At 39.3% G+C, this 13,242-nt stretch overlaps 1 protein-coding gene across 1 annotated transcript; it reads right to left on the bottom strand.

The window, feature by feature from the left end:
* Nucleotides 1-5,466: 5,466 nt before the first annotated feature.
* LOC311057418 (ras-related protein ORAB-1) lies at nucleotides 5,467-12,536 on the bottom strand. Its single transcript, XM_084074377.1, has 6 exons — nucleotides 12,361-12,536; nucleotides 11,144-11,216; nucleotides 9,280-9,375; nucleotides 9,019-9,114; nucleotides 7,196-7,327; nucleotides 5,467-5,916 (listed from the first exon to the last, which is right to left on the bottom strand). Exons 1-6 carry the CDS (start codon nucleotides 12,372-12,374, stop codon nucleotides 5,719-5,721), a joined length of 609 nt encoding a protein of 202 aa, XP_083930503.1. The 5' UTR covers nucleotides 12,375-12,536; the 3' UTR covers nucleotides 5,467-5,718.
* Nucleotides 12,537-13,242: the final 706 nt, after the last annotated feature.

Genomic DNA, 13,242 nt, shown 5'->3' with positions numbered 1-13,242 from the left:
GCCCTAATATGGTGAATACTAAATCACGGATATATATTAGACCAGTCATAGAACACTCAGATGTTAGATCCTATACATTCATATTCTTATGCATTTTCCATAGGAAATTCCCACATTTTCCAACGTTGTTGACTGGATTTTAAAATGTCCATTGGTGTGTAATATTACATGTTAAATAGCACACAAAATAGCTCTAATATTCAGTCACAGAGCTGAGACTTGTTCTATACTTCATAGTATTCTTTTTCCATATTCCAGACTTTTACAGACATGTGTAGAATCCTGCGTTGCAAACATTCAAAACTCTGTACAAGCCTAAGCCCTCATTATGATGAAATCAAAGAAGGTAATATTGCATGGTGCTAACAACATACTGGTAAGTAAAGACTGCCATGGACAGCTTGAACTGAAAACATCATCCTCTTTTGGGGCAGCAAGGAGTGAATTGTCATTGTTTATGAGCTGAGTAAATAATCTGGGGGAATGTATAAATATGGTAGATTACATAAATACTTGAGTCAGCAGTAAAAAGGGCTTCCCCTGCTGTTCTAACTGCAAAGTCATTGCCAACCACACATTATCAGATGTCTTTTTGTTTGTGCTGGTCTTGCCCTACATAATAACCTCACTGAAGAGAACTGGTGTCAATTTAGTTCAAAATAGGGTGGTTTGTAAAAAAGGGTTAGGTTCAACTCCTGTTTGGAGTGAAGGAAGCTATGCACGTCAATAAAAGGTCATTAAACTGTTTATATGATGCTCTGCATAGTAGTGTATATCTGTCAGTCATTTAATGTCACTATGAATTGAGTACAAAGGATCACAATTGAAACAAGCCATTGGCTTTCTTATTTAGTCGACCTTGTATTTGAACTGTACTTTCATTTGCTTCTTTCTGCAAACTTCTAAATAAAGTATTCAATCAATAAATCAATCAATCAGGTAATATTCTGCTGCAGCAAATCACACAAGATTGGAAGTGTTATCAGTGTGCAGTTAAAAGTTCATTGCTTTGTAGAATTAAATAAACCTGGAGACATGCATTGCAACTGGTGCCGTCGGCAACGTTCTAATTGTCGCATTTACTGAAAAACTATAACTTTGTCAATGAATGTTACCCTTGCATAGATACAGAACGCCGCAGTAATAATAGCTATAATTTATTCACTATGGAAATACACAGCAGTGTATTTGAAAAAGTTGAGTAGTGGGAAGCTCATTGTTGAGTTGTAGGTAAAATGAACCACTGCAGTCACTGCCGATTGCTGCAGTTTAAGCAGGCTGTTCATTCTGCCGTGTCCAGTCCACACTGATTCAACTGTGTGCTCGCTCGCTGCTGCTGCACACTTGGCTATTGTTCACCAGGCCAAATGGGACCCGTCGTCGTAAACCAGGCTCATTGCACCCACTGACACCCCTCACTCTATTTGACTATCTTAAAATTTAAGCAAAAAAGTGTATATTCCGGCCTGGGCCATAGTGTGACGGTCCAGGCACCCTAGTCTTCAATGCCAGCCTGACAGCGTGTCGCGGGTTCGAACTCCCGTTCCCGACGACCATTGCTACGTGTCACCCCCCCCCCCCCATCTCTCACCCCATTTCCTGCCAGCCTACTTTCCCTATCCCTCTCTAAATGAAGGCCTTAAAAAAAGAAGTGTATATTCCCACCCAGGGCAAAGAGTGAGTTCTGAGACTCAACAGGGTTCTGTAGTATCTGTCCGTGTCCATCTTACACCAGTCAAATCAGCATGGCCTATTTGTGAAGTGTGCACACTATTGTCTGGGTGAACTTCACACATGGACTAATAAAACCCCCTTTCTCTTCTTGCTCCCGCCCCCCCACCTCTAGGGCTTCTTCAGCAGAGCGGGTGAAAGGCTACAGCTTCTACAGCTGTCACAGATGCTTTCCCCCTGCCATTGCCTGGCAACCAAGAACAAATAAAGCCAGCAAACAGGCCTCGTCGTCTCCCCCCCCCCATTGCGACATCATCATCACCTCCCTCCCACTCCTCAAAAACACTCACAACATCTCTAACTCTCTGTCCCCTGCATGCCCACCGACTCAATGTGTGTTTTGTTTTCACTTAAAAGCAAATTGGGGTTATCATGCCTTGTTGAGAGAGAAGGCTGCTGCTGTTACAACAAAAAGGCCAACGCAACCTCCAGTGGTGGGAAAAAGTAGCCTACTCAAATGTTTTACTTAGGTAAAAGTATCAATACTGCAATGTAGAAATACTCCGTTACAAGTAAAAGTCTGAAATTCTAAATGTACTTGAGTAAAAGTACAAAAGTTGGTATAGAAATTTACTTAAAGCACCAAAAGTAAAAGTACTAAAATGTTTGAAACTAGCAGATCTACAAGCTCGCGACGTGTTGTGAGCTTGTAGATCGGCTATTTGTAGCCTAGGTAGAAAATAGGGCTAAAGTTGTTAATGTATGTTGTATAATAAAATAATGTATATCTGCAAAGTAACTAGTAACTAAAGTTTTCAAATAATTGTAGTGTAAAGGAGTAAAAGTACAATATTTGCCTCTGAGATGTAGTGGAGTACTGTACTTCAGTAAATGTACTTAGTTACTTTACACCACTGGCAACCTCACACTGCCTCTTTAAATGTTTTTCTTTTTTTTTCTTAGTTTGACATAATAAGAGGGGGCTAGTAAAAGGGTGGGTGGGTGTGGGGGAGGGGTGGGCAAAAGAGAGTTCTTTTTTTTGTCCTGCTGGTCTCTGTTGGGTTAGGCTGGGGCCAATTTCTAGCAGCAAGTGCCCTGCATCTACACAGTGCTGCTGACACAGGGCCAGATGTTAAAACAAGCTGACACACCACAACCTCAGGCTGATCTAGTGGTCTTTAGGCTATACCTGTGAAGAAGGTATAACAGATGCTATAGCATTGAGGTCACAGACGGTGCTTATTTGTCAACCAACCAGGTGAACTTTGGTTGATTGTCCATAATATGGAACAAAGTGGCAAACTAAACAGTGTTGATTTCGTCGACTAAAACTATGACGAAAAAAATGTTCGTCGACTACCTTTTTTCACTGACGAAAACGACAGTGAAACGCGCCACAGCGCGTTGTGAGCTTGTAGATCTGCTATTTTCAGCATGCAACCGAGTGTGAAATCAGCCATTACGACGCCATCAAGGCACCGCTAAAATACATTTTAGTCGACTGTAGATTTAGTCGACTATAATCTTATGATATTTAGACGCCAAAAAATAGACAAAAACTAAAACATTTCAGATGACTAAAATGACTAAAACTAAATGGAATTTTATTCACAAGACTATGACTGAAACTAAATCAAAATATGCTGTCAAAATCAACACTGAAACTAAGAGCTTTCCTTTCTTGTAAAAAAATGTAAATGCAAAACATTCTGCATGATCTTGAAGAGCAACTTTAATCATGATACTGCCACACAGATGTTGCTGTTTGCATAAGGACTCAGGAAGTCAATGCTGACCTCTACTGGCAGATAGCTTATCAAATGTATTTTTTTTTTTTGCTACACTTTGACTGCTCTACTGTGTATTACAATGTTTGAGGGTAGTATACAACATGCCATGCAGCTTATCAGGCTGATTAAACAAATTACAGGGAGAAAGTTGTCATTGCAGTCTAGATGGCCGCATTGTGTGACCCATTCAATCCGGGAACGCGTACCGTGTCTTTTTAGATCTCTTTGGGCTATTCAAAAAGAGCAGATATACAAGCTCATAGCGTGGCACCAAGTGCCACACTACGGGCTTGTAGATCTGCTCTTTTTTAAACCAAATCATAAAAGTTTGCGCAAATCTTTCGAATACATATAACATTTTTAACACAAATCATTGCTTTTTTTACGTATGTTTCTATATCAGTGGTTCTCAAACTTTTCCCTGTCCCACAATTATATGTATTTGGCCACGGACCCCCATCTCAAAATATGTTGTAATAGAGACCCCATGAAGCAGATTTGAGTCAAATGTTTTCCCTTTAAAAAAATAAAAAAAATATATATACAAATTTTCACGATTAAAAACAAATAGCAGATCTACAAGCTAATAGTGCGGCACTCGGTGCCGCGCCATTAGCTTGTATATCTGCTAATTTTGCATAGCCAAAGACATCTAAAATGACACAGATGTGTCCCTGGATTGAACGGGATAAAGGTCAAAGGCCCAGTGCAACTAGTTTTGTGCAACAGCACCCTTTACTGGAGGCTTGAGAATCTAGGCCAAAGATCACCATTCCTCACAGCTTATGGAAGTAGAGCACAAAAAAAAGCAGCTGGGTGAAAACAAGGGCCACACTGAGACCGTGTAAAGCAAGTACTTAAAAATAAATTGTGCACAACCGAAAAGAATGCCAATACAACTAAATGGTTATCAAAGATCTCCTTCATTGTTTAATAGTAGACACTGTGCCACAAAAATGTCATGTCCGCAGCCACAAATCACGTGCCAAGGTTTACGAATTCCAGCTATTGTATCATGTCATTCATGTCACTTCTCTACAGAATTTTGCAAATCAGTTCTTACATTTATGTATAAATATATACAGTTTATAGATGATTCTGATAGCATGGATGGCGATGGATTTTATTTTTTTCCGTCGTTGTGCTGTTGTTGTTGTTGGTTGAGAAACATTTTGCAGAGGAATACACATGACCCGACGTCACGCCTCCTAATGTAGCACATGCTTACGTCGTATCATTTATGCCAGCAGAGCACACACGTAGCCTAATATATACAGGAATGTTGACTAATAATACTATCATACAAAGTCAATCCTATGAGACATAAGAGCTATTCAATATCGTGGGCATAGGGGATATGCCAACAACACAGTGCACCAAAGGCATAATATTTAAAAGTCCTGCCAACAAGGCACTGGCACTTAATCAGTTTTTTTTAAGGGGGAATGATGGGGGGGGGGGGGGTACCATTGTGAAGTTGGACCACGTGACATAAAAGGGCATTTGTGAAGTGTTTCGCGGTCTTACAGTGCGCGAAATTCACTCGCTTAACGACTGCATTCCAGATGCATTAAGAGAGCAATGTAATCGGTTCTGCTAACATGCATGATGCTGGCTAAGCATGTGCTTCATTTGAAGTCCTTAACTAATTAGTCTTGAGGAGATTCAGGCTGAAGTCATGCTGTTTACACAGCAAAAAAAATAAAAGAAAAAGACAACCATGTTTTAGAAAAGTGACTCGTCTACTAAACCCCGAAGGAAAGGAAAAAAAGAATGAAGAAAAGCCGTATACTTGAAGATTTCTCTTGATTGGTTAACATCACACTAGGCTGTTAAAAATTGCTGTATACATTTTGAGCCTTCGTTTCCAGTATATGTGTGTGTTTCAGTAAAGTATGCACAAAAATAAGCCCAGTGGGTTCGGTGGATGATGGGGCTCACTGTCCTATTGCTGACCTTGTCTGGACCGGTCTTTTTTTTCGTTTCTTTTTTTTGTGTTGGGGGCGTGGGGGGGTCGGTAGGGGGGGTTATTATAGCTGCACACACAATTTACAACTGGGCCCACTCAAAAGTCTTCCCTCAGTTCTTCGTATTTCCTTCCCTCACTTTCTCTTTTCCTTTCTTACTTTTTCTCTCTCTTGGTTTCTCTATCCCTGTGGATCATGGATAACGTTTGAGATCGGTTGTGGTGGTGGTGGGCGGGGGCGGCTGGTTGGGTGGAGTGTGGGGGGGGGGGGGGTCCCCTCTCGCCTCAGCCTCAGCAGCAGCCGCCAGAAGAAGTGTTGACCGGCTTGCTCTGGATCTTGATGTTGGACTTCTCCGACGCGCCGGCCGTGGCTCCGGGCCCCATTCTCTTCTTGATCTCGGCCGCCATGGTCATGAAGGCTTGCTCCACGTTGGTGGCGCTTTTGGCGCTGGTCTCCAAGAAGGGGATCCCCAAGTTGTCAGCAAATTCCTTTATTAAAAGAGAGAGGGAGGAGGGGAGTGGGGATCGAAACGTTTTTTAACCAATAGAGACCTGAAGCCGATTCTACACGTCTCCTAAATCCCAACAGTATTCTGAAAAACGTATGTTTCTATATCAGTGGTGCTCAATCTTTTTCATGTCAAGGACCCCCAAAATGATATGTATTTGGCCGCGGACCCCCATCAAAATATTTCGTTCCAGGGACCCCCCAGAAGCAAAGATTTGAGTTACAAATATTCGTTAAAAAATATACATATTCAAAGATTTGCACACATTTGTTACGATTTCTCAAAAATAGCAGATCTACAAGCTCATAGCGCGGCACTCGGTGCCGCGCTATGAGCTTGTACTGTATATCTGCTATTTTTGAATAGCCCAAAGTGTAAAATAATGCTTTTTAGCTCAAATCTAAAAATGACACAGTTCCAGGTCTTAATGGCTTAAGACAGGGAACACATCTGTGTCATTTTTAGATTTCTTTGACTATTCAAAAATAGCAGATATACAAGCATAGCACCGAGTGCTGCGCTATGAGCCTGTAGATCTGCTATTTGTTTTTGAAAAATCTTGAAAATGTGTGCAAATCTTGGATATTTTTTTAAAGCGAACATTTTTAACTCAAATCTTTGCTTCTGGGGATTCTACAAATGTCTTATAAATCCTAACAGTTTTTTTGGGGGGGAAAACACGTATGTTGCTATAATATCAGTGTTTCTCAAACCTTTTAAGCCAAGGACCACCCAAAATTATATGTATTTGGTCGCGGCCCGTGGAGCCCCATCTAAAAATATGTTGTTCCAGGGACCCCCTCCCCCAGAAGCAAAGAATTGAGTTACAAATGTTTGCTTTAAAAAAAAAAATATATATATATATATATATATATATATATATATATATATACATATATATATATATACATATATATATATTCAAAGATTTGTACACATTTTCCCAAAAATAGCAGATCTACAAGCTCATAGCGTGGCACTCAGTGCCGCGCAATGAGCTTGAAGATCAGCAATTTTTTAATAGCCCAAATAAATCTTAAAATGACACAGATGCGTTCTTAACGGAGCCTGAGTTATACTTAGTTGTGTTCCGGGTGTCGCACACCAAAAAAAATGCCAGATCTAGAAGCTTGGCACATTTGTGAGCTTGTAGATCTGCTATTTTTGGGAGGTCAAACACTGGCACGCAACCAGAGAAAAAGTGCACAGGAAACAGTAGTGAAATATTAACTAACTACACTGTTGCGGTATCCACTTACCTTGGCTGTAGTATAATCCACAACTTTCTTTGTCGTAAGGTCACACTTGTTTCCTACTAACAGCTTGTTGACATTCTCACTGGCGTAACGATCGATCTCCTGTAGCCACTGTTTCACATTGTTGAACGACTCCTGAGAAAACAAAGTAGGAAGAAGTAGGCCTGTCACAATTATTACATAATCGTTTAATCACAATTATTTGAGATAATAACAATTATGATTGCATAATCCTCATAATCATTTCTATGTTGCAATATTTAAAAAAAACAGAAATAGCAGATCTACAAGCTTACAACGCGTCACTTTATAATTTTCTTTAAATATGTCAATAATGTCTTTGTATATTTCAGTTATTTGTCATATCTGCCCTGTGCAATTTTTGATTACAAAGCCTAAGGCTTCATATGTTCCTACGTTCAATGTCAAACAACCACACTTTTTTCCCCTTCTTTAAAACAAAAAACAGGATAGGCACTTGAAGTCATGGACAGCAATTATAGGTTTGTTTTTCCTTTTAAGCACTTCATCAACATAGACGAATAACTAGTTATATACTGGAGCACCCAGCTTTACACTTTTATTACAAAAGGTAATTAAATGTGAAGTGCTCAACAACAACAACAAAATAAACCTTAACACATTACCTAACAACAACGGTTATACTCGTTGTTGGAAAAATACCCCGTTATCTGCCAATCAACGAGTATATATATATATTTTTTTTTTAAATCCTGTATCTCGGCTCCTGTGTACTTTTTTTTTACCATGTTATTTTGGGTGAAACATGCTATTTTCAATTGGCTGCAATTATGGAACGGATTACCGCAATCGGATTTTTTTTTTCCACGATTCTACGAGACTCCTGTGTGTGTGTAATGAGGGGATCACCATGAGGACGGTGATCACTGAAAATATTGTGTGACTACTTAAAAAATGTTTTTTTAACATTGAATGTAATGCTGGCAGTGGGGGAAGTAAAAACAAAAAAACCTCTGGCAGGGAATGTGTTAAAAGATTATTATCGATTCATCCAAATTTAAGTCTGAATGTTAGTTCAATTCATATAATGAATTATGCCAGTTGGGTAATGGTTTTCTTAAAACAGCAAGACCACTTTGGTAGAGGTTTGGTTTGTGTAGTCACCTTGCTATGATGTAACTCCAAAGGTGGACAAGAAATCTAAAATAATTGCTCCATTGATAATTCAAAATATGCTCCTCGTTGACTTAATTGTACGGGGAAAAAGCTCTCAAAGTCACTATTTTAGCCCGTGAACGAACGTAAACAAAGGTTATTCAGACAATATAGAACATCACAAAACCCAGTACTGTTAATGTACTGGATGTCAGCTTCCAGTTGTTTTTGCAATTTTTATTAGGAAGAAAACCCGTACTGAATCCGGATTTTCAAATGGTAAAATCAACAGGAAGTTGACATTTTTATATTAAAAAAAAACAGTACTGGGTTTGGAGATGTTCTAATATATATTGTCTGAATCAGCTTTGTTTGTGTTCTTTTACGGGCTAAAAGAGTGACTTGAGTCAATGAGGAGCACATTTTGAATGATCAATTTCTAATCGATGGAGCAATTAATTTTGAGTTCTTGTCCACCTTTGGAGTCACATTGCAATCATCATTGCAAGGTGACTACACCACCCAAACCTCTACCAAAGTGGTCTTGCCCTTTATGAATGTATAATCTAAGTACACACACTCAGTAGGCCAAACAGGATCATAATGTAAGACAAATTACATCCACATTTTTGTTCCTGAGTGAGAAAGTTCTAATGAGGGAACAAGGACAGAGAGAAAGAGGCACTGACCTGATCTGTGACATCATAAACTACAATAATGCCATGAGCTCCTCGGTAGTAACTAGATGTGATCGTCCTGAACCGTTCCTGACCGGCCGTGTCCCACTGTGAAACAAAAGTTCAAATGCAAAAGGTGCAAATGCAAAATTGTAAATACAAGAATTACAAGACATGACAAGAGAATAAAAGACCTGAATCAACTTATTGTGTAAATTTACTGCTGGAGTTCTTTGATTTAACTGTAGGACCATTTCACTGGAATGTACTTACTATCTGAAGTTTGATGGTCTTTCCATCTAACTCTATGGTCCTGATCTTGAAGTCCACACCAATCGTACTAATATAGCTCTCTGTATACGTGTCATCCTAAAGAGAGAAAAAGAAACAGAGTATTTAGAAATCCAATAGAGCACCTAAGTCTGACGTAATTTACGCATTCTACCTGGGTCACGTTTTCCCACCCCCCATTCTGAATTCCCATAGACATGTTTAATATCGCGTAAAATAATAACTGTGTTCCAAAAATAAACAAATGACCCCGGCGGTTAACCTATGAGTGACTGACTACCATAAAAGATACAGAGCCTCCTCACTGATAATATCGCAGAGACAGTTTGTTTATTTTTGGACCACAATTGTTATTTGAGACGATTCTAAGATGACCCAATGTTATTCTCCATAGAGAAATTACTTCCGCGACCCAGGGGATGAACGAGTGACGTCAGGACTTCTGTGCTCTATATAGCTTTATCTTTATCACTTCTTCCAATTACACAGTTTATTAGCCAGATGGTTTTATTCAACTTCCAGTTTGCCACCACCACCACTGTACATCATTTCTGTTCAGTATCCGCTGTGGTCGGGACCTCCAGCAAGATATGCTCAATATATGGAAGAAGGGCGCTTATTTCCTATCTATTCATTATTCAAGTATTTACCCAGGAAGAATTGTCTAAGTAGGCTAACTGCATATTAGACACACAGCATTGTAGGCTAGCTATTAGCTAATGATTCCACCATTAGCTCAGCGTTCAGTCTTTTTTTTTTATTGGCAAATACTGTTATAATATACTGTCAGTGCCTGAAAGTCATGTTCCAAAATGGGGGAGGAATTCCCCATGTAAATACTTCAGATAGGGGAGATGTATACACATTCTGAAATGAGCATTAGATTGGTGAGATTTGCATTACTCAGTGAATTTCTGAATTTTACTTTCTCTTGGTTATGACCATAGTGATCTTAACCACGGAACGTAAGCCTTAAATAGTTGCCGTTTCATTGTACGATAAATAGCCGATCTACGTGAAAATATAGCTGACCAACTATGTGAGCTACTGAGCTTGTAGATGACTATTTTTTGCAAATAAATAATACAATTTTCACCTAATGACATACCCAAAATAGGGACGCCGGGGTTAAAGTGGTTATTGTGTTTCTCCAATTGTCACCAGGTCCGTAAAATGTGAAAGGTATGAAAAAACAGATACCGCCCAAGCCATACATTCAAGATTGTATTTGTTACATCTCATATACAGCAGTGGTTCTCAAACGTTTTCATGTCAAGGACCCCCAATTGACATTTAGCCTGCGGACCCCCATTTGAAAAGATATTCCAGAGAACCCCATAAGAGAAGATTTTTACGGCTCTAGCAGTGATTCTCAACCATTTTAATTTCAAGGACCCCCAGCTTGACATGCATTAGAGGCTACGGACCCCCAATCCATTTAATGGCATTTATATCTCTGGGACCCCAATTTATATTGAAAAATCAATGTTAATTTAGCTCTGAGAGTGTACAAATGGAACCAAATGGACCCGTTAGAGACCCCACTTTGAGAACCACTGACATACAGGTACATGAGACCAAATGCTATGGTTTTGGTTTTCTCTGCGTTAATTTTATTCCGGGGTGCTTTGATTTATCTATACACTGTAAGCCTGTTTGACTGGAATCGTTATGTACTTATTATGTTAAGTGGTAGATAATAATCTTGAGTACTTACTATCTGAAGTGGTAAGATATGATACAGTATGTACAGGGTTATCAACTATCTGTGTTGTTGATGAAACTTTATAGCCCATTATGCAATAGTGGCATTTCTACCACGACACGCTTACAAACTAGTACTTACTGCAAACCGGAGAAGGAGACAAGACTTTCCAACACCAGAATCGCCAATCAGGAGCAGTTTGAATAAATAGTCACTGTAAAGATGGAGTAAAAAATACCTCAGGGTTGTTGTTACACAGATATGCTGCAATACTTCTGCTGCTATGATATCATAGCACTAGTCACTAATTTGATTTGATGAGATTACAGCAAGCTGTTTCACAGAACACGTTTTTCTGTACGTCTGTCAGTATGTGTTCATAGGCCTGTCACAATTATTACATCATCGTCTAATCAAAATTATTTGAGATATTGGCAATTATTTCTGCATAATCGTCATAATCGTTTCCATGTTGAAAAATGTACACACATTTTAATGTTAAATAATATTAATATTAAAAAAGCAGAAATAGCTGATCTACACGCTTACGTTGTAAACATGTATTTTTACATGTAAAACATTATTAAATGTGTCAAAGGAAAACATTTACACTATGTACGACTTTTAACTTTGACGTTTGTTGTACCAGTGAGTAGCTATTCTCTGGGTTGACATGGCAAATAAAGAAACCCTGACACGTCCTTACCCAGAAAGTTGGATACCAACAGTGGTTTACTCCACTACATCTCAGAGGCAAATATTATACTTTTACTCCACTACAATTGTCGGACAACTTTAGTTACTAAAGATGTTTTATACATTTTATACATTTGAACACTTGTGAAATGGGACATTCTGCATTCTTTCTGCATTGCAGTATTGATACTTTTACATAAGTAAAAGAATGTGAGTACTTTTTTTTACACCACTGTCATTCTGTGTCACTTTGATATAACAACAACATGCTGGCCAAATAACATAATTGACAGTATACGCACCCTACCCAGCCATAGTTATAATGACCCATCCCCAATGCCTAATAGTATAGCTACCCAGCCATAAGAGTTATAATGACCCAGCCCAATACATACCTATAGCTACCCAGCCATAATAAGAGTTATAATGACCCAGCCCCAATACCTATAGCTACCCAGCCATAAGAGTTATAATGGCCCAGCCCCAATACCTATAGCTAGCACAGCAGACAAAGCAGCTGACGTTCATTTTACAGTAAACTGATGCTAGCTCCAACTGGCTAAGCTAAGCTAAGCTAAAGCAAAGGGCTAGCTGGGCTATAGTAAGCTGACAGCTCAGCCAAAGTGTCATCGTCACACACACACAGCAATGTGTCCACTTACTATTCGGGATTCATCGTTGACTACACACGATAAACGGTTATTATTTATTTTTTTCGTCGTAGATTAGCCTTTAAAGCTCGGTGTGTATTCAAGAAAAAAGCTACCGTTTCTTTTTTTTCCTTTTTTTTTTGTTGGTCAGGAACTACTAGCTAAACTAGCTGTCGCAGCCAGAACAGCATAATCGAATCAAATATGGCTGCTCGTCCTACCAGGAAATACCTAAAAAGACCTAGTGGTTGATGGGTATTGTAGTCCAAGTGGTTCTCAAACGTTTTTGAACAGGGGGTCCGGGACCCCTTGGGCAGTGGTTCTCAAACATTTTCATGTCAAGGACCCCCAAATTGACACTCATTAGCCCGCAGACCCCCATTTGAAAAGATAAGCCAGGGACCCTCATAAGAGAAGATTTTTTTTTTTTTACAGCTATAGCCATAACAAAAATGATATCAAGGACCTCCAGTTTGACATGCATTAGGCTACGTACCCCCATTTAATGGCATTTATATCCCTGGGACCCCAATTTGTATTGTAAAATCAATGTTAATTTAACTCTGAGAGTGTACAAATGGAACGGGTCCATTTGGTTCCATTTGTAGCCTACACTCTCTGAGTTACAGACCCATACGAGTCCATTTGGTTCCTATCCATCATTTAGCTGGAGACCCCCTGGAACCTTGAGAATCTTGAGTACCCCTGGGGGTCCCCGGACCCCACCTTGAGAACCAATGCCCTAGGGGATTTTTTTTTACATTAAAGGTAGGGTAAGTGATATTTTTGGGTTAAAACAAAAAGTATTTTGTTAAAAGGTTAAAATACTATAGTCTGATCATTGCTATAGAGTGTTTTGTCAGTAACAGATGTCTCCATGTCTCTCCAGCTCTT

The sequence above is a fragment of the Gymnoscopelus microlampas genome (assembly GCF_963454915.1).
Source record: "Gymnoscopelus microlampas genome assembly, chromosome: 2".
Taxonomy (NCBI): Eukaryota; Metazoa; Chordata; class Actinopteri; order Myctophiformes; family Myctophidae; genus Gymnoscopelus; species Gymnoscopelus microlampas.
Note: the sequence above shows the minus strand (reverse complement) of the source record. Positions and strands in the feature narration are given on the sequence as shown.